The 23911-nt window shown below is 39.5% G+C and overlaps 2 protein-coding genes across 4 annotated transcripts in view; both read right to left on the bottom strand.

The window, feature by feature from the left end:
• The window catches only part of LOC126857531 (syndecan-like), a 70961-nt gene extending 50986 nt beyond the window's left edge, over nucleotides 1-19975 (bottom strand). Inside the window, exon 1 of the mRNA XM_050607039.1 lies at nucleotides 19693-19975. Within this exon, the coding sequence (XP_050462996.1) occupies nucleotides 19693-19767 (75 nt within the window). The 5' untranslated portion in view covers nucleotides 19768-19975. The remainder of the gene's footprint in view (nucleotides 1-19692) is intronic.
• Nucleotides 19976-21269: 1294 nt separating this feature from the next.
• On the bottom strand, nucleotides 21270-23840 carry LOC126857522 (uncharacterized). Of its 3 annotated transcripts, XM_050607026.1 has the most exons (6): nucleotides 23540-23840; nucleotides 23239-23446; nucleotides 22948-23151; nucleotides 22607-22871; nucleotides 21794-21926; nucleotides 21270-21709 (listed from the first exon to the last, which is right to left on the bottom strand). In XM_050607026.1, the coding sequence occupies exons 1-6, from the start codon at nucleotides 23825-23827 to the stop codon at nucleotides 21575-21577; spliced, it is 1233 nt and encodes a 410-aa protein (XP_050462983.1). In that variant the 5' UTR covers nucleotides 23828-23840; the 3' UTR covers nucleotides 21270-21574. The 3 variants fall into 3 exon arrangements, with proteins under 3 accessions (XP_050462983.1, XP_050462980.1, XP_050462982.1); XM_050607023.1 differs by having other exon boundaries at nucleotides 22948-23446; XM_050607025.1 differs by having other exon boundaries at nucleotides 22607-22865; nucleotides 22948-23446.
• Nucleotides 23841-23911: the final 71 nt, after the last annotated feature.

Below are 23911 nucleotides of genomic sequence, written 5' to 3'. Positions count from 1 at the left end.
TTGAACGGATCATAGCTTTCGGATGGCTGATGATTCTCGCGGGATGCCTACATAGGACATAGCCATATTCAGGTACATAAGTGGGCGTCTGTGTTATATGTATGTAGGTGTGTATGTGTGTGTGTATGTGTGCGCGAGCCAACGGGTTTGCAGCGTTGCAGTGAATAGGCAATGTATGGCGTACTCGAGTGTTGGTGAACAGGTACGGGTCAGCCGTGCTAAGTAAATATATTTGAGATGGTGAGTGGGTGGTCGTAAAAGAAAACGGAGAAGTTCAGCGCGTTTCTTACGTCGTCGTAGATTCCACGCAGAGTATGCGTGGAGCGCAGCAACACGTAAACACGATCGGAAAGCGATAATTTCGACTGAATCGCAATGACTTTCGACTTCTTCCACGAAAACTGACGTGGAAAAATTCTACGTAGACTTGGAAAAAGAAGAAGAAAAAAAAAAGATACAAACAAACGTTACAAACCTCCGTTTATTCGTTCGCGGAAATTGCTCGCTGGAAATTCCAAGCGATGTTACTTCGTCGCGACTGATCGATCGATCGATCAAATAAAGTTTGAGTTTCATTAAGAAATGCGAAGAGGAGAATGGAAAAGGATAAAATAAATACTACATAGAAGACGACCCTTTTGTCGCAGGTACTAATGGACCTTTTTGTACCGCGCCCTTTCTACGGTAGCGATGGAGTGCCGATGAAAGGTGACACGCCTTTCGTTCCGTTTTTCTCACCCCTACATGTCGTTTCTTTAATGGTGTTAGCAATGATCGATCTGTCGATAAAGTTTCACGTGTTACAAGAAACTAGAAAGATGAAGAGAGAGAGAGAGAGAGATTACTGACTGCAATCGCGACGACGTGATAGAATGGATTAATAATGTTAAGTCAAGGATGTGCTCGATAATCGTGTTTTAAATCGCGTCGTATATAAGGAAAATTCTGCGTATATATATGTGTACAGAGATTCTAAGCGTTCTTTGCATCGTTATTAATAAACTTCCCGAGACGCACACTTTGATCATTACGAGACTTTTCCCGCTGAATTTAATCCGTTATTACATTACGTAGACGCGTAATCGTCGGGCAAAGAAGGTCCCGAGCAAATATGTTTATCGGTTTTAAAGAGACGGATGTAAAGGACGAGAGTTGACGTTGAGCAAGAGTGAGTAAACGAAAAAGGGGGCGGCGGGGGGGGGGGCGTAAAAGGTGCTCCCTCAGGAGGTTGAGCGGTGTAGTAGATGGCAAGAAAATTAATCGCTCCCTCTTACTCTCTCGCCGCCATCTCGTTCTCATCGTTGTACGCATCTTTAACGCGCCGCGAATCGTTTATTTAATTTGACTGAGCGTTTTCGCGAGATATTAATTTTTATCCTCGTACCGGGAATAAATCTTAGCGCGACAAATTTATGACAATTCTTTTATATATCGAGAATCATTTTAAATAACAGCGCGCGCCCAGACTTGATTTTTAAGATAGAAAGAAAGAAAGAAAAAAAAAAAATATTGTCCTCGATCGACGCGTTTTACATTAGGATGTGCCTGAGAATGAATATAAAAATTTTTCGTCGTTCACTCAACGGAGAGATATTCAAAATCGATAATGCCTGTCGGACAATTTTACTCGCGGGAGAATAGTGCTTTTCAATTCGCTTTACGGGCACAAATCGCGGAACGCTAGAATTCGAACTAGAGCCAGGATGTTACGGGAAAGCGTTTGGATTTAAATGAAAAATGCATCTTATGCATAGCGCACGAAAAGCACAGATGTGTACCAAGGTTTCGGATGCTAATGCAATCGATCTATCTTATTCTCTTCGCGCTTTGCTAAAATAAATCTCGTTTCATGAAGTAAATCAGGAAAGGACTATGGTAACTATTTTTCTTGAAATTTAAAAAAAAACTTTTTTATGCCTATATATATATATATATATATATATATATATATATATATATATATATAGAGAGAGAGAGAGAGAGAGAGAGAGAGAGAGTTCAGAAATGTGTCTAAATATTTCATGTATAAACATATCTACATAAATAACTACCCATTTAATTAATGGGCATTGTTAAACGTGCCATGTCGATATCAAATTATTATCGAGCATAACACAGATTCGCAGATATTTTCGTAAATAATTTGCCACTGATTGTTACATATACCGACGCCGCTATCGTTCGCTGTAAAGTGTATCGGGAGAGATTATGTCAACTCATAATATTAATTACCGCACCAAGATAAAATGTAATTCTAATAGCGATTAAGCATTATTGGTAATCAACTGCGCGGTCAACATTCGCGGACCCATTAACGGCGCATATATATATATATATATATATATCCGGGGCATTAATATCCTCGCGTCTCGGAAATATTTCCGTTGGCGATAAATTCCAGACGGCGAAATTTCCGCCGAGTCCGAGACACAGACCGGAAGTCTAAATGAAAATTGCCTGACCTATTGTCTAAGGCATGACTCTGCGAATATAAGCAAATCATGGTCGCGCATATGCGTCCCGCGGCTAAAATGACTTCCACCAAGATCGTAGAATCGCCCGCGGGAAGATAAAGATTCGGCATGATGCATCGCTCGGATAGCGGATAATATCGATTATGCTATTCTCGCAGACAAATTGTACGTCACGCGCCGACTATTATTCGGATCATCGGATAACGCGAAATGCGAACATTAAGGACAAAGCACGTCTTTGTATTGTAAAAAATAATCTCGTCCCGAAATTGTATACGCAAAAGTGTTAATTAATTATTAAAATATATTAATTTAAAATATATACGATGCAATAAAATAAAATGCAAAAAATATATAAGCACAGAGAAAATGTTTGCACAAAACCTTAATCGAATCCTCGTTATTTTAATCGTCTGTTGTTCTTTATTAATTCATTACCGTTCTAATATCGGCATACCTCGGATAATACCTCGCGCTATCGAATGCAATCGTACGCATATTACGTGACGCTGAATGCCTTCTACCTCAGAATCGCAGATATCCCGTCGATGAGGCATCACAAAATGCGTGCTTTGCAATGCAATTTGCGTATAAGATATTTAGAAAAAAAAAGATGTATCGATAAATTAATCAATAATCCAAAGATTTTGGATTCTTATAAAAGATACTATGTGTTTAAAAATCCTAAAAAAAATACGGGATTACCACATAAATATTTACATTTTTAATAACAATTATAATTTATCAAATAAATTATCGATGTAATATTTAAGAAAAAAAAAGCATATAAAAGTGCATTATTTTTATGGAATATATTCCGAGGCGTTCATCTTTATAGAAATTCTCCGGAGACTGAAAATTCCGGTTTAAATCTGCAGACAGATAGAGAGAAGGAGAGAGAGACAACATTGCCGCAGAGAGCCGAAAGGTAAAGCGAGACTCGAACTGTATAATATTCCAAACGAAGAGACTAAACAGAGAGAGAGAGAGAGAGAGAAGTCGTCGTCGTCGTCCGAGAAGCAGTCCGCGCGCAGTCCTCCCAATTACGTTCAAGTTTAACATTTCACCGTAATTAAATGAACCCCACGATTAACGAACGAGCAAAGCTGGTCTTGGTCGTGGGAGAGCGCGTTATAAATTGGAAGTAAAGCGCTCTGTAACTTCTCTCCATCGCAATTCGTAATTCGCCAAGTATACATCGTACATGAATAATTTAAGAATTTCAATGATATATTGATAACACTTAATGAATTTAAAATATTTAACGATAATTGCGGTATAAGATTCTCTTTCAGATATATATATTGACAAAAATGCGTAATATCCACGTGCGCGTGCTCTCTTTCAATAAATTGCCAACGTTTCAATTTATACTCGGCGCGCGTGCTATCAAAGATAGCTTGAAACGACAGATCAATGTGACAGAGCGAGTCATAAATCTGGCGAAATCGCGGGCGACACTTTCTGATCTCGCGAAAACATTGTCGTGTCGAGATAAACTCTGCACCCCTTCGTGAAATCCTCGCACATGCATACGCGTCCGTCATGTGTAAATAACGTGGCAGAAATAAATTGCATAATGCGCAGCCGAGAGGTCAATTAAAAGATCGTCCACGAAATGGGAAAATTCCAGGAAAGTCCGCAATGTACGAGCAATATAAATGCGCATTCGATTTGCTGCGTCTCCTCGACTCCGCCCGAATTCCCCCCCTCTCACCCCCGTCCAAGAAATTCTTCGGTATTGGCATTTACCCCCACGTCGCTTGAATTAATGTAGGTCGACGGAAGATAAAGGAATATTATCACCGAGCCGATCCGGTTTCATTCACGACTCCTATCATATTCTCTTATATCTCCTTAATGATCCCGATATCTCCGTCACTTTGCCAGACAATTAAATTCAATCGAAATTCGATTATCTCAATCGCGTAACGCGATACCAAAGTAATAACGATGAAGCAAGATTTGTAATTAAAGGTCAATGTAAAGGAGAGGGGAGAGAGCGATGTATCCGCTATGGGAATGATTCGATATCGCGATGAAAAATGACGCGCTGTTACTAAAACGAGGAAAAATGGCTTTCCGAAAATGGATCCTCTTATCTCCAACTCTTCGAGAAGGCGCAATCTCATTTTGAAAAACGCAAAAGAAAACGAATGCAATTCCCCGCGCGTTAGTTCCTTCGGCGAAGCCCTTATGCGGCGCGGAAATTTTCCTTTCTCCACGCTGCATATTCCGTGCACTTATTTCGAATTTTCCTTCCTTTCAAAAGATCTCGATGTAAAAGCGGAAGGGCCCAGGTCGACGAAAGTGGCGGTTGAGTAGTTTATTCGACCGAGAAAATCGCGTGGATTCGCGCGGTAAAGTATCGAAAGGGGAGCGAGAGTATAGTTCCTCTTCACTACGCGGTTTTCCCGCGCCGATGGAAAATCTTCGAGTCGAGGTATAAGCAGTTATACGACCGTTCGGGAAAACTGCCGCGGACCACTTTGGCGGAACAATTTTACGATCGAAAGAGGACGAAAGGGAGAAATAAAGCGAGAGAATCGAGGAGCGATGAGCGAATTCTTGGTGGCCACGTCAACAAAATAATGTACATTAAGAGCATCAGAAAAACCGTATACGTGTATTTCTCGCGTATAGATAGATAAAGCAGACATAATTTAGTTGTTGACTCTGTTTTGTGTGTATTCTGTTACATATACATAACAATACGTTTGGTTTCCCGCGTTCGATTTTCTGTGCTTAAAAAGAAAAAAAAAAAAAAAAAAAAAAGGGAAAAAATGCATCAATCGATATAGACGAATGTCATTGCTACAGCGATAGAATTACAGATCGATGGTGTACCGTGAAAAAAATCGCGGGATATATCGATAGCCCGGATCACTATGACGAAACGAATTATCCCGATGTTTTGTTTACAGCCGATGGCTACAACGCCGCTAGTTTTTCATCCGGGAACCGGCGAGTTTTCCCCGGTCAACTGCCGGCGCGATACATTTTTTTTTGAACGAATTGCAGCGTTTTGTCGTTAAATTTTATTTTACATCACCGGTGGTAGCGATGATTTTTATTTGTAAACAACAGTTAAAATTTCGTATCGAACATTTTTTGACGTGTCGAGCACGATCCGCGGTTAAATATCATTATCAAAAATCATTACATATGACATTCTACTCAAAAATTGAGAAAATTTGTTTCCCTTTTTTAATTAATTTAATGAAAATGAAAAGAAAAATAAAAGTATAAATAAATAAAAATATAAAATAAAGATGTAGTGAAATAGAAAATAAAACGTATCAAAGCGCAAAATCAAAAATCACCTTAAAATCTCGCGAGATCCAAAATGAATCTTGGAAAAGCACATTTTCTTTACTCGCGTACTAGAAAATGATTTTTTTAAAGTTTCGCCAGGCGTTGCGCCGCGCGCCGCTTCGCTTTAGTTATTATAAAAATTGTCAAAGTTTGGATAGGCCAGTTCCCGATAGCGTGGCAGCTGACCTGGCACGCTTACAGTTAATCGAAGAAGGACGAGCCGGCGCGCTCGTGCAAGCGTCGGTCGGCGGCGCAGCCATTTCCATAGCAATTTCTATTCTATTTCCGTTGACGTGGCAATGGCGTTCAATTATAGACTGCAATATTGAGAGGCACGTTTTCCCAATAACTGCACCGGCTCTATCAATATCTCTTCAGCGGCGTCGGCGTACGCCCTTACTACGCATACAAATTCATTTTGTACGTCTGATCTTGCTCTCTCTCTCTCTCTCTCTCTTTATCTCTCTTCCCCGACCATCGGCCGTCGCGCATTCTTCCGCGTCCCTCTGATAATTATCACGAAAACCATCAAAGCGAAAACCGAGATGGAAAAGGAACGCCGCCACGAAGTAGTAGAAGAATGTCCACGTTAAAATTCACTATCCCCTCCTCTCCTCGCACCGTCTCGATTGTAATATCGTGCATTTTGCGCGTAATCCTTTTCGAAGCTCGGCGAGCATCGAGCACGTTTTCAAATCCCGGCACTGCTCGTCCCGTTTCCAATTTTTCGACTATTCTGACAATATTTGCGCCGCCGATATTCCGGCAAACTCCGAAGCTCTATATTTCCATTTTTTATATTCTCAGTTTCTTCGTCGCGTCGCGTCTTTCAAGTTAAAATATGTGAAATGTGAAATGATTTCATCTCGACTCAGTTGCGTTCGTTCGAAAAGAGATTCCTCAACATTCCTTCTTCGCTTCATTTAATTATCTCTTTCTCTCTCTCTCTCTCTCTCTTTATCTCGCGAGAAACGAAGAAGCGGAGCAAGTGCAAAGTACGGATTCGCGTGCACCAAAGTTTTCAAGTCACTCTGAACCTTAGCGTTTTGTAGTTTAACGGGAAAGGTTGGACAAACTTCTCGTACACTTTTCGAGAGCGATACGCCCATGAGTTTCTCATTTGCCGTAGTTACGAGATCGTTAGTGCGCATAATGTATATACCTGAATTGTTGCCCTTTTGTAATTTCGACTATTGCACAGTGAGTTTCAGAATAGTATTCGGCAAGTTAATCGGCGACACACGCGGCCCAGACGATTGTTCGCGAATGCTTAATCACGTCCGACGATCCGAGATTTCCTAACAATTGTAATTCGCAATTCTATCCATTATCGACGATACTTGGCGTTAGAGTGACTATTACATCAATTTATCCGCGCGATTGGCCAATAAGATGAATTATGCAAATATCGATACTGAAAAAAAAAAAAAACCGAATCTGCTCGTAGAATGTAAACAAAAAATATGGTTCGCCTGTTTTGCATTTTACTCGAATTAAATTATTCGCGAGGATATTTCATTTGCAACATATTCAATCCTCGGCCGATTTTATCTCTCGTTGCGTTATTATTGAGATTGAATCATAAATTCATTTCTAACACGAATAAAAAAATACATTGTTTTTTCTCAAGCAATATAAATGATTTCATTCCGCTAACAATTTTAAATGATACAATTTGTTAAATGACTAATTATCGATAGAATTCGGCATGTTCAAAAGAAATAATTTTTTATTAGCATCGAAAAAGTTATTTTCAATCGCACACAAGTATTTTCTTCTATCAGAGATTTTATTCAATGCAAAAATGCAAAATGCAGAGCACGTTTTTCGTATAAACTACCGTTAACTCTCTGAAAAAAAAAAAAAAAGTTTTGCTTAGCGAAGGTCAGCGTCGCGTCTGAAGGGGACCGTTGTGTCGGTCAGTACTAGTCAGCGCTGAATTAGTGGTCTGTTAAGGCCTCGACTCTGTATTTAAGTCATTAAATCGAAGGCTCTGCAAAAATCAATGCGGAGAGCCGCAGACGGAACGGAAGATGGCGACGACAGAGAGACGGTTCTACCGTCTTCCACAAAGGCGAACAAATCGACCGCTCGAGAAAGTTTGGCGGGATCGCACTCGACGATGCGCCTCGCTCGCGTGCGCCGGGAGGCCTCGCATTTTAATATCCTCGCCAACATCCGACGTGCTCGCAAATTCGAGCACGAGCTGGAACCTCGCATGTCCTCGGCGCGCAAGCACGAGCTTTACATATGTAAGATCCTCTGGTATCTAAGATCATCCCGTAAGACCCTGAGCGGCAGTATTTATAATCCCTAAAAGTCCCCCGCCCCCTGATAGTTTCGAAAATTCATACATAAATATTTGGTTTAATATCGCGGTCGTGCGGTGGTCTGAAAAATTTGCGTGTACTCGTATAAAGTAAAGTAAAAGCCAAGGTGATAGTAAAGTATACACGAGAAAAGCAAAGAAGAGCGAAAGTGCGAGGGGGAGAAAGGGGAAATCGTTCGCTAGCACGGCCGTAGAAAGCATACTCGGTCCGACAGAGGACCGGAGAGGATAAAATAAACGCGATATTACGAGACGGGATGAATAAGTACATCGCGCATAACGCTATAATAATTCATGAAGAGCATATTCGTGTTCCCGTCACCGTCGCCCCCGCGTCACCTTCCGCTCCGGACGCTACTTTGTCATGACTTCTGCCTGTAATACCCTCTTTTTTTTTTTTTTTTTTTTACGAAAATTCGGCAAAGCGTAACGCGCACAACCGGGTACATTAAAGGACGAGTCGAAGAAAGAAATACGCTATTGCCGTCCTAAGTTCGCGTTTGGCAAACGACGACATTTAGTCAGCTGTTTCTCGGCGACTTTATCACCGAGTTTCTCGCGCTTCAGGTCAGGACGCTCGGCTATTCGCTCGGGGAGGAAATAAACGAAAGAAATAAGCGCGATTCAATAAAACGCAATCTCGCATGGTAGACGGCGCGAACGGTAATCGCTTCTCTCCGACCGTTGATACGGCACTCGTACATTCATTCCGCCTTACACAAGTCTAGAGTCGTTGATTTCGAGGATTCCCTGTCAAAGGACACAAAGGATGAAAGAGTCAAGGAACAATACGCATCCTAACCCCACCCAATGCTACGCCCTGCCCCAGATACACTGAAATTAATTATATCCGCGAGTGTACGTGACAAAGGGGAAAGCTTGTGGAGGAACGAAAACTCCGCAATGGAATATGGAGGAGCGGGCAAAAGTTAAAGAGAGAAATGAGAGAGAAAGAGCGGAGAGAGAGAGAGAGAGAGAGAGAGGGAAAAGGAAGGATGGGGTGGAGGGAGGAGAAGGAGAAATACGGAGGATGACGAGAGAGAAATGGAGGAAGTGGAAAGCCGGAGAGAATTCGTGTAACGAGCCTTCCCTACGTGCACGAGGAATGTGCGAGAGACAGTCTCGTTAATCTCTCGTCAAAACATATTGTGCGCGCGCTTTAAAATCCCACCGAGGGGGATCCACACACGGCAACTACCATTTAAAAACGAAATATTTTATAACCGTGTTTCTTTTCTTCCCGGTATATATGAGAATGAAAAACCTTAGAATTAAAATTCTCCTGGAATTACGATACTTAATAATTCCATCGCGTATATCTATATACGTGATAAAATTAAATTTTCATCTTCACGTATATTAGAAAAATATATAATTTTTTTTTATTCAATCTAATAATAACAAACATATCTAGATATATCTTTAAATTATCTGAACACATCTGATACAATTTATGCACGCAGCTTTCCTCGCGTGTGTCGAGGCACCTTAAAAAGGTGTGGCGGGTTGAAGCGGGAAAACTCACCCACGTAGCGATCTTCTCCGGTAAACTTACGTATATACAGTCGAAAAACAATTCTAACTATAATTTTCGAATATTCGTGTGTAAGTTTAGAAAAGTAAACGCGCGCACACGTCTCTTATCCATTATATAAAGGCGATAAACAAATTCCTGAAATCAACGCGCGTAGAGACTGCAGGAAATATATACAAACGCATTGTTCAATGATGATCACAGTTCGCTTATTTATCAGTAAAACAGTCATCGGTAATTACTCATCCTGCGCATTACATCAACACTTTAATGAATTGAATTCGCGTCATGGCAAAGCCGCGTATAAATTATTATTATTAGCATAAATTATCGATTTAGCGTTATAATGTCAAGTTAAAAAAGGCCAATAAAATTTCCTCGAATACCTCCAAAGGGCCTCATACGTCCAAACAATAGCTTAAGTCAATGTTAATTAACTGCGAATCTAAATGTATAATTGACGCGACTTTGTTCGCGATAGAGTAACCGTTAAATATATACATCTTTCAAGCGTCTAATACCGTTAAAGACAAGTACTCGCGTCGCGACTCCGATTCCCTTTCGTGGCTCACTAACACGCACGTAGGGCGCGCGTGTGAGTGCGTAAGCACACGCAACGTATTTACGCAACACGACGAGGCAACGGCGTAGACTTTCCACGCGTGGGCGCGAGTGGGTGCGCTAGCGTTCATGGGGATAGACACTGTGGGTAGACTGAACCAAACATGGATGTTCTTCCAAGACGCGACGCCCTTATCGGACGTTTCAAACTGCGCTGCGAGATGAAGCACGTCTCTCCGAGAGAAAGGCGATTAACCTCCGTTTTCTCGAAACTTTGTCAAATGCTCTCGTGAATTTCCTTCGTTCGTTAGGTACGTATAGACGCTTCAAAGATTAATCTCGAAAAAATGCGATTTAAATAAATTAATATATTATTTAATTATTTATTTATTTGTTTAATCTATTTTTAATGGGAAGGAAACTTTTGTGTGTAGACTGTTAATAATAGACATCAGAATTAATAGAAATGGGTAGAAAAAAAGTAATTAATAGAAATTGACAAGTAAAAATATTTCAGCTTAATGATCATAACAATTCTCTCTCATAAGATATTAAACTAACGATAAATAACGCGGAAGAATTCTTATAGGTGGGGAATAAATTGTACGACGGATAAAAAATTCTACAATTGAAATCTTATCATCGCGTATTTTTGCAAGAGAGCCTAAGCAAATTTATAACTACGTATATCTTATAGACGAGATGCTGAGATCGGACAAAGGAGAAAGCGTCCCATCCTCGTCGAGAAAGAAAAGTTTACGGCGAGACAACGCTGCCTGTCCGGTAACATTTCGCAATTACGTTACAATGGCAAAGTTGGCGAGAGAGAGAGAGAGAGAGAGAGAGAGAGCGCACTTCGGCATTTCAGTTTTCAATCCTTATTTGAATTACGCGGAATAACAATGCGACTCGCAAACTCGCAAGTTTCGCCGCTCAACCTACCCGGACACTGTCAAGTAAGCATATTTGCGCATCCCCGGCAAGCATACCTTAAAACAAAAAGTATCCTCTTAGAGGAAAAACCGTGGCCATAACGTCGATTACTTTCGTAGACGAAACTTTCGGAGCGGCACGCGTCAGAGAAAAGTTTCGACCGCCTCGGCGTCCAAGATAAACGTGTAAATATGACGTTTCGTTCTCGCAGTAACTAAATAAGTATGTATATAATGTGATAAAAAAATGTTTATTTATAAAAAAAAAAATATCTATTACCTAGAGACTGTTATCTTATCTTTTTCGTAGAGCTTCTATATATTTCTCCAGAGGAAAAATTCGTTTGACGTAGCACGATATCGTACATATGTTGTTATTGATACGGTTATGAAATATATTTGACGACGTTGCGCCAAGAGATTGTAGGTCTCTCTCGAGAATCACTTCCTCCGTTCCTTCACTTCCACTTGTTCCGCTCGAGAAAATCTAAAGAATCTCAGTGCACCGAGGCGAGTTATCCTTATCCAGAAGTGGAAGATCGTAGGCGGTTAGATTTCATAAAGCGAGATACGAGTAATTGTCGACTGTGTCGCGCGACAGGCTGTCGCCGAACAGAGATGATAAAGAAAAGTAAAGAGAGAGAGAGAGAGAGAAGCTAAATCGCATTGAAATTGAAAGAATGAGAGTAAAAGGTTCTACGCCGAATCGAAATTATTGCTGATGTAAGTATAAAAAAGGCGATAACTCCGACGACAAATTGAGTATAATAAAGAAATTCCTGATGTATTAGAGTTATATAAAACTTGAAAGTATTTCTGAATTGGTAACCCATCGAAATATGCACACAAAATAAAAGAAAAAAAAAAGACAAGAAATGGCTGAGATACAAGTCGCGATAAAAAATAACTATAAGCGATAAGAAATATTCTGTCATTCATGCAATGCAACGATATTGATTTTAATGACATTTTTATAAAATTTTTTGACGGATTTAGAAATGGGCGCAAAGAAGGAGAGTAAAGAGAAAATCTCTGCTAATGTCATTCATAACGAAGAAATAAAATATTAGATTGAAAATGTATAATTGTAAGAGTTAAATAAAAATTTTATATCACACATAAATAAACGTTGAATGCATATAAAAATTATGATTTGCATGTATAAAAAGAGATAAAGTAATTGATATGAATATATATCATAAATTTTCTCCGTTAGTTAATATCGTCTCGATCTAATTAAATAAAAGAGCATTACCAGGGATGAAAGATATTACGTTAAATATACGGTAAGAGGTCAAACGCGCGATGTATTCTAATCCATAATTTCGCTTCTCAAGATTTCTCCTTAAGAGCGACGCTTAAGAGGTCGTCCCTTGATGTACCAAACTCAATAAACGGATAAAAGTGCGCGATGACACCAGGCGATATGCAAAATGCAATGTCGCCACTATCGGATCTATCGCATAAATATGGATTAAGCGCGTCTGGGCGCATGTTACATTAGTTTCGGACAAATTATTTAGAATCAAAGCGGCACGAATGTTTCATTCGCCATCGCGGCAACGCGTTTCGAATTCCAAGCGAGATTGGAATACGGATTTTTTTTAAATCGCGGCTTTATTGAAATACGATCACGGTCGTCGAGCGTAAAAATCAGCGTAAAAAATGATAACATAATTCTGATACAGATGGACCATTTAAAAAAAAAAAAAAAAAACATCACAGAAAAGCAGAAGCATAGCATGCTTACAAATCATAAACTACTTCAATATCCAACTAAAACATTTAACAATAATATAAATTTTCATTTATTTATTTATTGATATAAATATTTTTCGATATAGCGTGCGAAAAATAAGGAGTTAGATTTATCTTTTGCATGCGGTTTAGTTGAACTGTAGGTTTATATTGAACGATATGCGATAGATAAATTTGTACAGGAAAGATAAACATGTTTTCTGAAAACTGGATTACAACAATTTTTCAGAGAGAAAAAATTTTAGATTGAAATTTTGAAATAAAATTATATATTATCGTTTTTATGTTTTCTAAAGATATATAAATCTTTTTTCTGTATTAAAAAATTTATTGTCAAATTTATTTATTCATTATCAAATTAATTATATCAATTTATATATTTATTATATATCATTTTATTTATTATCAAATTAATTATATCAAATTGCGTTTTTGAAATTTTCAAATATATCTGAAATACCTCCAAGCCCATCATTTATGTCCATCTCGTCTACTGTCAATAACTGACTACTACTCCTCAATTGTAACATTTCAAAGTTTCTAAGATTGAGTATTGCAATATTTTGTTGGCGTTGTTTTTATTATTATATAAAAAATGATCACGCAATCTATCCTAATCTATTTATTTGAAAATAAATAAAAGATATCTATCACGTTTGTAAAACTCCATCTCTATTCCCATTTTCAAGGGATAAATAAAATCAACTTGAAAATTTTTTATCAAACGTAGTTGATCAAATTATTTAAAGTAAAAAATATTTAATAGAAAGTCAGTTTAACAATGTTACACTGAAAAAAATGTTATATGTGTATAAACCTTATAATGTTCTTTTAGCTTTTTCCTCTTTGTTATTATAAAAGATTGCAACATTTCGTCTAAATTTTAACCGTAATTATACTTTATGCATAAGTTCGATAGTATTGAAGAACGCCATTAACTAATCGAATTCAACCTGATTAAAACGTCATCATCAAATACATAAACGAACAATGCTGTCTATTATCTCAAAAATTTATCTCTCGATTCATTTATTCCAGAATTATGAAACGCCTCTTCTATCAACATTTTAGTCTATACTTGCTCAGTGTAAATTTTCTATGCGGGTCATATAATTTTCTACAGCCTCGAGCATCTCTCTCATCGTGTCGAGGAATTGTAAGCTTGGAAGATAGGAATGCGTTTCTCGCGGAAAGCACGAAAACTCTTAAAAGAAGGAGTCGAAAAAGCGTACAGGAGGAAGCTTGTCGCCTGTGGGATAGTCTGAGCAAGATGGATGAAAGTTTTTTTTTTTTTTTTTTCTCAGGGTCCGGAAAACCTGCGAAAACTGAAGAGTAACGAGCCAATTTTCACGAGACGCTCGCGCTTCTACCTTTCCGTGACGATAGGAAGTGGATCGCGGAGAGGTTCTTCTTGATAATAGCGGCGACTTTTATACTAAGAATCCGAGCGGAGTGTAGCTATCTATGTGTCTCTCTTTTTGTGAGTGTGTGTGTGTGTGTGTGTATTAAGAACTAGGCAAGATCCTCGAAAGTCCAAGCATACCCAGAGCAGAGGGAGCTTTCAGAAACCGCAGATTAAAGTATGACAAGAGCCAGGATAAGGTCCCCGGAGGAAAATGAAGTCCTCATCGTCGGAGGACAAAGAATTGTTATCCAGAATCCTTTGTTGCTTGAAAGCTCTCTCTAAAATGCCCGAATTGTGGTTTTAAAATCGTCAGGAGTAGAGCAGATCATTCGAATGCATTTGCTGAATATCGCACAGAACGTCATTAATAACGGCATGTATATTAAACGCGAATCGCAGCTATCGTCATTAACTCGTTTTGCGCAGAATGCGCGAAAAAGGACGCGAAATGATTTTAATTAACTTCGTAATTATTAATTATTATGTCATTAATTTGTTATACGAATATAATTTAGTTTTCACATTAAAATGCATGACGTAAATTTGCGTATAGTTGCAATTACGTCGTTCGAGCGTCCGCATTCGTCGCGCGCGTTTTGCGTAACATAACACATGACGGATTCGGTTACATTAATTTCTGCATAAGTATCCGATAATGCACCCTTTACCTCAAACCGCCTTTGATGTGGTTCGCCTTCGTCGGTGGCTTCGGACGATAGTATTTTCAAAGCGAAGACGCGGGCGAGCAATGCGCGAAACGTTATATTTTTGCATAGAAAATTATCTCAATAGAAAATACTGCAGGGTATCGATGACAAGTTTATCTCAAAAAGAGAGGCGAAACGAAATATGTAAGAATGTAGAAAGAATCTCCTCTCTCTCTCTCCTCCTCTCCTCCCAAAGGTTTTATCCTCTTTTTCCACAATGGACTCTCTTACTCAATGTATCTTCCTATTTGAAAGCTCCTTTATCATCTGTTTACTTTTTATTATATTTACTCATTCATGTGTGCTCGCGCATGCTAGTACGACATATGTGTAACAAATATATGTTTCACAAGAACATAATGGAAATGTCGATCGATCGCACGCGATAGTTGGATCTCAAAGTTCGTGTCTCATTGAAGAAAATCGTCGTGAGAAATGATTATAATCGTTTGAGAGTGTTTATTAGAACAGGATCCGGCGGGGGCGAACATCCGGGAAATATAGAACGAACAAAAAAAAAAAAACGCAAATTTCCAGAGAGCCTTGTTCGTGGGCGTTTAATGGCCGGTGCTCGTAAAATATTTGAGAATCTCATACGAAAATTACCGCCTGACCCCGATATTCCCACCTCTTTTCCGGAGCTCTCTTTTCCCCGCACGCTGGTCGTCGCGTGCCGCGCTGAACTGCGCGATTATTTGAGATATAAGTTGACCCATTCTCTCCCAACGTGTTATTAAGCGCAGCAGAAATCATTTAATAACTTATAGGACCTGATTAAAAAATCAGATTTGAAAAATGCAATATATTCTAAATTTAATTTTATGGTAGAAGCGATAAACTTGATTTCGACGAAACGCGATTTATTTGTTACTAATCATAGAGGATCTACTTTTCATTAATACTAGTACGTGCGTTTAAATTTCTTTGTCTTTAAAAATGCTATTTTATAAAACGTCAAAATTATATATTCGTGGATAATAATTTCCTTGCGCGAAACGCTCGATTCTTCCGCTCGTGATTCGTGTTTCGAGTGCATTTTATTGAAGAGTCGCACGGATTGAGACTCCCTTCACGTACGCGAACGGACCAAATAAGGAGGCAAGTCTTAAACGAGACGAGTTGTGCCACAAACTGTGCGGATACCCAGGAGAATTCACGTACAAGACTTAGCGCTCGACTATTAATTAATCATTTCGAGAACTTGAGGAAACGGCGATACGTGATACTCGCGAAAATTCAATTTTCTATCTTCAATTGCTCGCAAAAATTTCAATACATATATAAACATTTCTGTAATTATGTATATCAATCAGAAAACGATTCGTTTCTTCTCCTTCGACACCAACGTTATCATCTCTCAAACAGCATCAACATAGTTGCGTAAAATTTGTAACCAAAATTCGGGAACAATGCGGTTCGCCAAGGTAAATGGAATCCGTCTCGATTTACTCGCTACAAGCGGGAGTAAGTTTGACCATCGAGTTGCCAAGTGAAATGAATAGGCGTCCAGTAAAGTTCTACATTAATCGACGTTGCTGTTTCTACGACATACTGGCTGACGTAGTAATTAATGAGGCGTACGGCAACCAACATATGCGTCATCCATGGAATTGGAGGAAAATTCGCTCGATGCTCGATTACCAGTAACTTCCGACGAAACTGTTTCGTTTCCTCATTACGATATTAATCAAACTTAATTTCTTCCCGCCGAGATGAAATCGACACGACGGTGACATCGTCGTTCCCGGCTCTGTCTATCAATTATCGACTCGTATACACGTCGAGGAAAGCGTAGAGCGGCGCTTACATCAACGCGCGGACCAACACTATCCTATCAAAAGACGTACCCTCCTCACGTGTCACACGTATACATATGGCGGGTGTATGTGTAGCGAGAGCGGAACGTTGCACTGACCACGACGAACGGACGCGTCGCCGTAAAAGGCCATTAATGTCCATCGCCGCTTGTAGATCTTCATCGTTCGTGTATCGGCGTGCCTTTCGTCGAGAGAAGCGCTCGCACATAATCTTCTCGACAATTTTTTAACTCGTATCCGCGGTCTGCACGATCTTCGGTTTCCCCGAACGTGTAATGCGCGAGTTATCGATCGAAATTAAATTTATCGTCAGTTAATCGCGAGCCTGAACCTTCATTTGCCGTAAAATAATATTTATTTATATGTATCCTCCGATAATAAAAAAGCAGAAAACGAACCCAGTCGCCCATTGACATTTCTTATTGTTGGTCCACAAGTGTCTGATGTGTGATTCAAGCGATTTTTCAATTCAACAATTTGCAAGATGAAAATAAAAATAAATATCATTCGGTTATATTAAATTAAAGATATTACAGAAACAAATTCTATTCAAAATACACACGGTGCGATTTTCATAGAAATATCGCATCAAGTGCGTCGAGAACAAAGCTCGCGTTTAGAGGCAAGATTCTTTCTCAACTATAATGCGCAAAAAAAAAAAAAGAGAATATTTAAAAGCTCCTCTTATGGTTAAGCGGCGAGGCGATTTGCGTGCATTTTCCGCGCGAAGACAGTGAGATTATTACCGGCGATATTTCATCGAGTCGCTAAAACCAGCCGCGGGTCGGCTTTCGACTCTACTCTACTCCTTTTCTCCTTTCCTCTCCTCTTCTCTTCTGTGCGCATTGCTTGCATTAAAGGTCGCGCAATTGTAAAATGTAACTACGTGTAAGCGCGCGGTGTATATGAGATTTATGCCTGTCGGCTTGGAGGCGCGAGCACCGCCTCCTCTCCGAAATTTATTCCCCCTCCCCCTCTAACCCCGCTCACGCTTCTCCTTCGCCAAATTCCACGTACGTGTTTCTTTTTCGCGAGATAATATTTTCTACGCTAGAGAGAGAGAGAGAAAGAGAGAGAGAGAGAGGTCTCGGAAGCGTTTTGACAAGAGATTTTTTTACTGAGGAATTATCATCGGGATGTAAAAATTATTTAAATAGTTTTAATATAATTATTGCAGGGATTCTCTCCCGCACGAGAATCCTCACGCTGACTGTAAAGTACTCTCTCAGGTACCATCTGTCAAGTATCCGGCGCATGCAGCGACATAACACGAATTATTGTTGCGCAAACTTCGCCGCGCGAGAGAGGTTTAACAAGATACGTTACATTCCAGTGAAGTAACCCTAAGGCTGTTTTTCGATAGCGGAGAGACGAGACGCGGAGTGAGACGATGCGCTTCACAATCGACCGCTTCTCGTCTCTGTCATCGGTCCATCCATCCACGGAGAACCGAATCTCTAACGCGCCTGGCTTTTATTATTTTCGTTCGACGAGATCCTTTTTGTATACAAGCATCATAACGTAATAAAAAAAAAGGTCGAATATCTTGTCCAATCAATACCGCGTCGTGTGCACCTTTATAGATTGTTATCCTGGCTATTAGTTAACGTACCGTAAAAACCGACGTTATAAAACGCGTGCAAATATTTCGTTCGCGTATTTTATATATATATATATGTATGTATATGTATTTGCCGACGTCAAAAACTATACAACTGTTATTATAGAATACAGCCATTACTCTGTGTAACGTAAAAAGCGTGTATGATTTTTATATCAAATTTTCACTCGCTTTCTTTCTCTCTCTCTCTCTCTCTCTCTTTCTAATTACGACTAATTACAAATTGACGATAAAAATATATAAACAAAAAATAAATATATAAAGCAGTTAGTATTTATACTTGAGAGCTCAATTATTTATTTAAAATTTACTCTCTCTCTCTCATTAGCCAATTAAGAAGATTGCGCGCTACAAACTTGCTTCAATTCTTTCCAAAGTTTCTATGAACAAGACTAACAACGGAGCCCCGTTACAGCCCGTTATCGGGGATAAACTCGATCTTTAGCGTAACTCCCTCAGCGTAAACGTCTACTTATTACGCAAACAAAAGTTCAGAGAAAGAGAGAAAAAAGAGAGAGAGAGAGAGAGAGAGAGAGAGAGAGAAGAAAGAGAGATAAAGAGAGAGAGAGAGAGAGAGAGAGAGAGAGTGCAAAACGCGCGTCACCTCCCGTTCTGGCGTATTCATTGACATACGTCGTTCCGAAAGAATGTTTAGCTTTCGCCATAAAAAAAAACATGAGTACGAGTATCTTTCTTTGATCATAAAGAGAGAAAAAACATGTTGTACTTATTCCGATATTTGCGCATGAATTCTTCTGTATACAATTATCCTGATTTGACGCGCAATGGCGTGAGTCTAAACGTGAGAATAAATGTTTCGGCAAAATAAACAACACAAACTTGCTCGTTTATGTCTGAAAAGAACGCGACTATTTCGAAAGTAAAATTGAATCGTTGTCGTTGAAAAAATGCGCGAGACGACAACAGAAATTTTTGAACGCGAAAGGGGCATACTTCAGACGTCGATTTGAAAACCACTGTAACCGATGACGAGATGCCAAGAATGCACGAGATCACCTCAATCGGCGTAATGCTTTACTTTATAAAGAGAAAGGTAGCGCGCGTTGTGTTCGCGCCGCCGATTCCGCATATCGACGACGTTTCGATTCGACGCGTGCGGAGAAACCGTCCGTGATCTTTCGAGAAGACGCGGAGTTTCGGGAGAATCGTATATTCTTTCTCTTTCTCTCTCTCTCTCTCTCTCTCCGCCGATCGTGGATAGGTAGGATAGGCACTCACCTCGGTAGCGGCGTTGCATCCCGCGAGGATCACCACGGCCGTGCTCACCAGAATCCAGTGTATCCTTAGTCGCATTTTTATCCCGTAATCTCGATGGGCCCCGTTCGCGGTGCCCGGCTTTATGCACGCGCACGAATTCCGGGACGAAAGCGGCCGCGAAGAATCCGCGTTAACGTAGCGCAAGCCGAACGTAGGAACAAATCACTAAAAAAAATCCTCCGGAACAACAACGCGACACACACCACACTGATCGATGAACCGCGAGACACTGGAGGCGCGACGATCGCCCGCTATCGTCGACTAGACGGCCATGACAGTCCGCCATGTTACTGCGCCACCCCACCTCCCATCGCGTTCAACGCCATCTGTCGAGGTCGGGAGAAATCAAATAAAGTTACTGACGCGGTTGTTAACTCGGCCGTTAGCGGCACTTGTAAAGACGATATATTCCGAACTAAATTCATATAGATTACGATATTTGAGCATAGATATATGTCAAGATAGATATATTATATGCATCAATCTATGTATTTTTTTTATTTTTATCATCAGTATAGATATATGATTATATGCATTTGACATTCTTTGAATAAGATCTGTCCTAGTGATCGAATAAAATCGACTGCTCTCATTTAAAGGACTTGATACAGATCAACACTTTTGAGGATCATTTATTCGATCAAACTCTGATTATTTTAATCATTAATTAATTTGAATAATTAACAACAAAATTTCCAATGATACAATTATTTTAATAAATATATAATAGAAATATATTATCATAATTGCTATCAATAAAAATCGTAAAAATATTTATTTCATATCAATTTCACACAAATCGCGAAGCGTAATTTTGAAATGACAATGCATTAAAATGGTGTTAATTCTTCTTATCCCCAGAGGATAAATCTTTTTCCAGGTCTTTCAAAAATCTCAGATTTTCGTTTATGCCGCGGTTGTATTCTTCGATTTTATTCCGCATAATTTGTACTTCTCTCTGCATGTGTTTTACCTCGTCTTGATTCTTTTCCTTGACGACTTTCAATAATTTCTTATTCTAAATATTTATATAACGCGTTGTGTGTTATGTTTGTAATGTTTTTGTGAACATTTTTTGCAATGATACCTGTTTGTAATAATATTCTGTTTCATATGCCAAATCGCCGAATGATGTTTGATCCTTTTTTGTGTGTGAATCATGTTTCTTTCTTCTATCAAATATAAAATAACTAAAACTGAAATAAGCGCTTGCAAATTTATATTGTCAATCAAAGCAAAATGACATAGCCACAAGCGTTAGGATATTATTAGTAAATCCAATATTTTTAAATTTTTTAAATACCTGGGCTTGCGGATATCTTTGAGAACATGTCGAAGCATTATGGGTGTATAACTGCTAAATAAAAAATTTATTATGTAATGTAAATATATGATATATAATTTTTATGATTCACTAATTAAATAAAAAATATTTTTGAAAGGTTATACAAGACAGATGAAACAAATTCGCATCTTCGAAAAGATCAAAATTGGCGCGCGTTATCAGTCAATTAAAATAATTTAACATTAAGACAAGGTTAAACAATAATGAAAAACACGTTTTATTCTTAAGTATATAACTGTCTTTCAGACATTTAAAGTACAAAGACCATTTACGATAGTCTCTCCAAAAAGGTAACCAATCTATATAATATTCAATATGAGTTTATGCTTAAATAATGTTAATTAAGAGCATTTCATTTAATATTTTTTTAACATTTTGTACATAGGAAAAGAAATGCTGCGATATTCTATTATTTCTACTATTTCCAATCTTTTTATATTGAAATTAATAGTATTGCCAAAATCAGAAATATCACGCTAATAAAATTTCTTCATGCATTCACTCTTTCCGCTCCATATCTGTAATTCGTTTTTTGTGACGATTTATAGCTTCCTGATGACGCTTAATCTGTTCCTCGTGGAATGAGATTTCATCATGGAGGCTCTCCCGCATCTTTTGTAATTGTTCCTTTTGCTGAAATAAAATATTTAAACTTATGTAATAAGCAAATCAAATTATTAACGCGAAGAAGGTTAACAGAAGAGAAAATATGCTGACCAGATTGTAAAAGTATTGATCTTCATGGGCAGCTTCCATCTTTCCGAAGGAACCACCAGCATCACGAATAGCACCACCACCACCACCTCCTTTTCCAGCACCGGAACCACGTTCTCCAGACATTCTTACGTGACTGCAATACAATACAATATTTAAATTATAACAAGATATTTAAGAAATAAAAAACTTTTTACTTGAAGAAATAAAATAAGATATTATTCAAAGGGGTTATGTCTACCAATATCTACTAAAGCATTACATAATGTTGATACAGCGTTCGTTCGGGTCATAATCTATAATACATTAAAAAGATATAATTTGGCTATTTGCATTCAGCAAAAAAATAAGAGCATTTTTATAAATTGATATGTAAGTGCGAATATAGATGACTGAAATTTACGTCCGTGATGGAAGAAACACCGGGTAAGAAACGCGAATAAAAGCTTTATTCGAAATAAATTACTGCGTTTCCGAGGATATATCACGAAGCTGTTCCGTTATACCTAAACGCAGAGATATTCCGCGAAAATGTAATTGCTCGTTGCATTTTTTCCCGTAGATCACGAAACACTTGATATTAGACGTTAGGCGAAGACTTGGCGGATCGACAAGAACGACTTGGAGCGGTCTCTTGTCATAAACGAAACGCTTATTCTTAGAACGCAAAACGCAGTCGCGCCCGGCGATGCTGGCGCCGCAAATATCGACAGATTCCCGCGATTTCAAACGTCGAGCATACTTTTTTGGAGCATTCGAATTAAACTAGAATCGCTGATACGTGTACAAAAATGTTGAGAATCGAAATAAATCGACCTATAGTATTCGGCCGCTTGATCTTCCATCAGCTGCTTCTTGATCTCGGATGTTTTCAATTCATTGATGGCAGTTTGCTTTTGCAACTCAGCGCGCTCCAGCTCGATGTGCAGCATCCGCAATTTGATCTCGTGCTCGCGTTGCGTAGACTTGAAGATCCACATGGCTCTCTGCACCGATTTGTCTTTGTCGGACGAGACCAGATGGTTGTTCCAACCCACGGAAGCGGAGGATAACTCGTTCCTCGCATCGTTGCGTTCTGTCGCTTGAAAGGAAAATATTTTCTACTCGTTTGCTGTATTTTGCGCATAGAATTAAAAAAAAAAAAAGACATCGTGTACCATCGTCAATGCGGGACGTCGATACGCTATCGGGGCAAGTGGTTTTTTGTTCGACAAGATCTACGGGCTCGTCCTCCGTCGCAATCCTGGAACGTTTATTCTGCGGCAAGAAACTGTCATCCGACAGTTTTTGCGACAATTCACCGCGGCTGTTCTCGTCCTCCGTATCGCTGTTGACCTCTATCTTAATCTCGTGCCCCTGCCCTAAATAATCGTCTCGATAATTTTGGATATAATGATAATTTCGAAAGTAACGAGGAGTCGCTCGAAAACCGCGTCCGAAAGGCCAACCTGACGTCTCCGGCGTGGGTAACGTCAATTTATCCAGTATGGCGTGTATCGCCGTCCGATTTGTCGGATTTTCATTATCCTGACTACTGTCGTCCGAACGATCGGCCTCGCAATCGTTCTTACGCACGCTCTCCATCAATCGCCATACCTCGATCGATAGATTCGACGGTTGGGACTTGACGGCCGCTTCCGGTCCCAAAGTTCGCACCTGCGCCAATGACGACACCATAAGAAAGATAGATGAAACGAGGAGAGGGAGGAAAAGAATGATATAAAAAATCGCGTCTCGAATCGCCCGCACCTTTTCGGCGTACGTGTACATCTCCATTCTCGCCTGCGCCTTCATCCGTCGCCATTGTTCCCTGATCCTGGTGATATCCCGATCGGCCGAGAATCTGCCGCGGAATGCGCAATAGATCTGTTGCCAGGCGAGGGACTTCATCGCGGACGCAGCCGCGTCGATCTTCTTGTTCTCGATCGCGTTCACGTGATGCTTGATCAGCGTGAACAGGGCGTTCTTCTCCTCGGGGATCCAATTCTGCGTCCTCTCCCTCTTCTTCAGCAGCACCGTAGTCGCTTCCGCGGACATGCTCCTCTTTGTTACGCTATAATGGAGCGCTATCAGCGGCGGCTTTGCTCAAAAAGGAAACACCGACTCTCGTCTAATTTGAAG

The sequence above is a fragment of the Cataglyphis hispanica genome, chromosome 21 (genome assembly GCF_021464435.1).
Source record: "Cataglyphis hispanica isolate Lineage 1 chromosome 21, ULB_Chis1_1.0, whole genome shotgun sequence".
Lineage (NCBI taxonomy): Eukaryota > Metazoa > Arthropoda > Insecta > Hymenoptera > Formicidae > Cataglyphis > Cataglyphis hispanica.
Note: the sequence above shows the minus strand (reverse complement) of the source record. Positions and strands in the feature narration are given on the sequence as shown.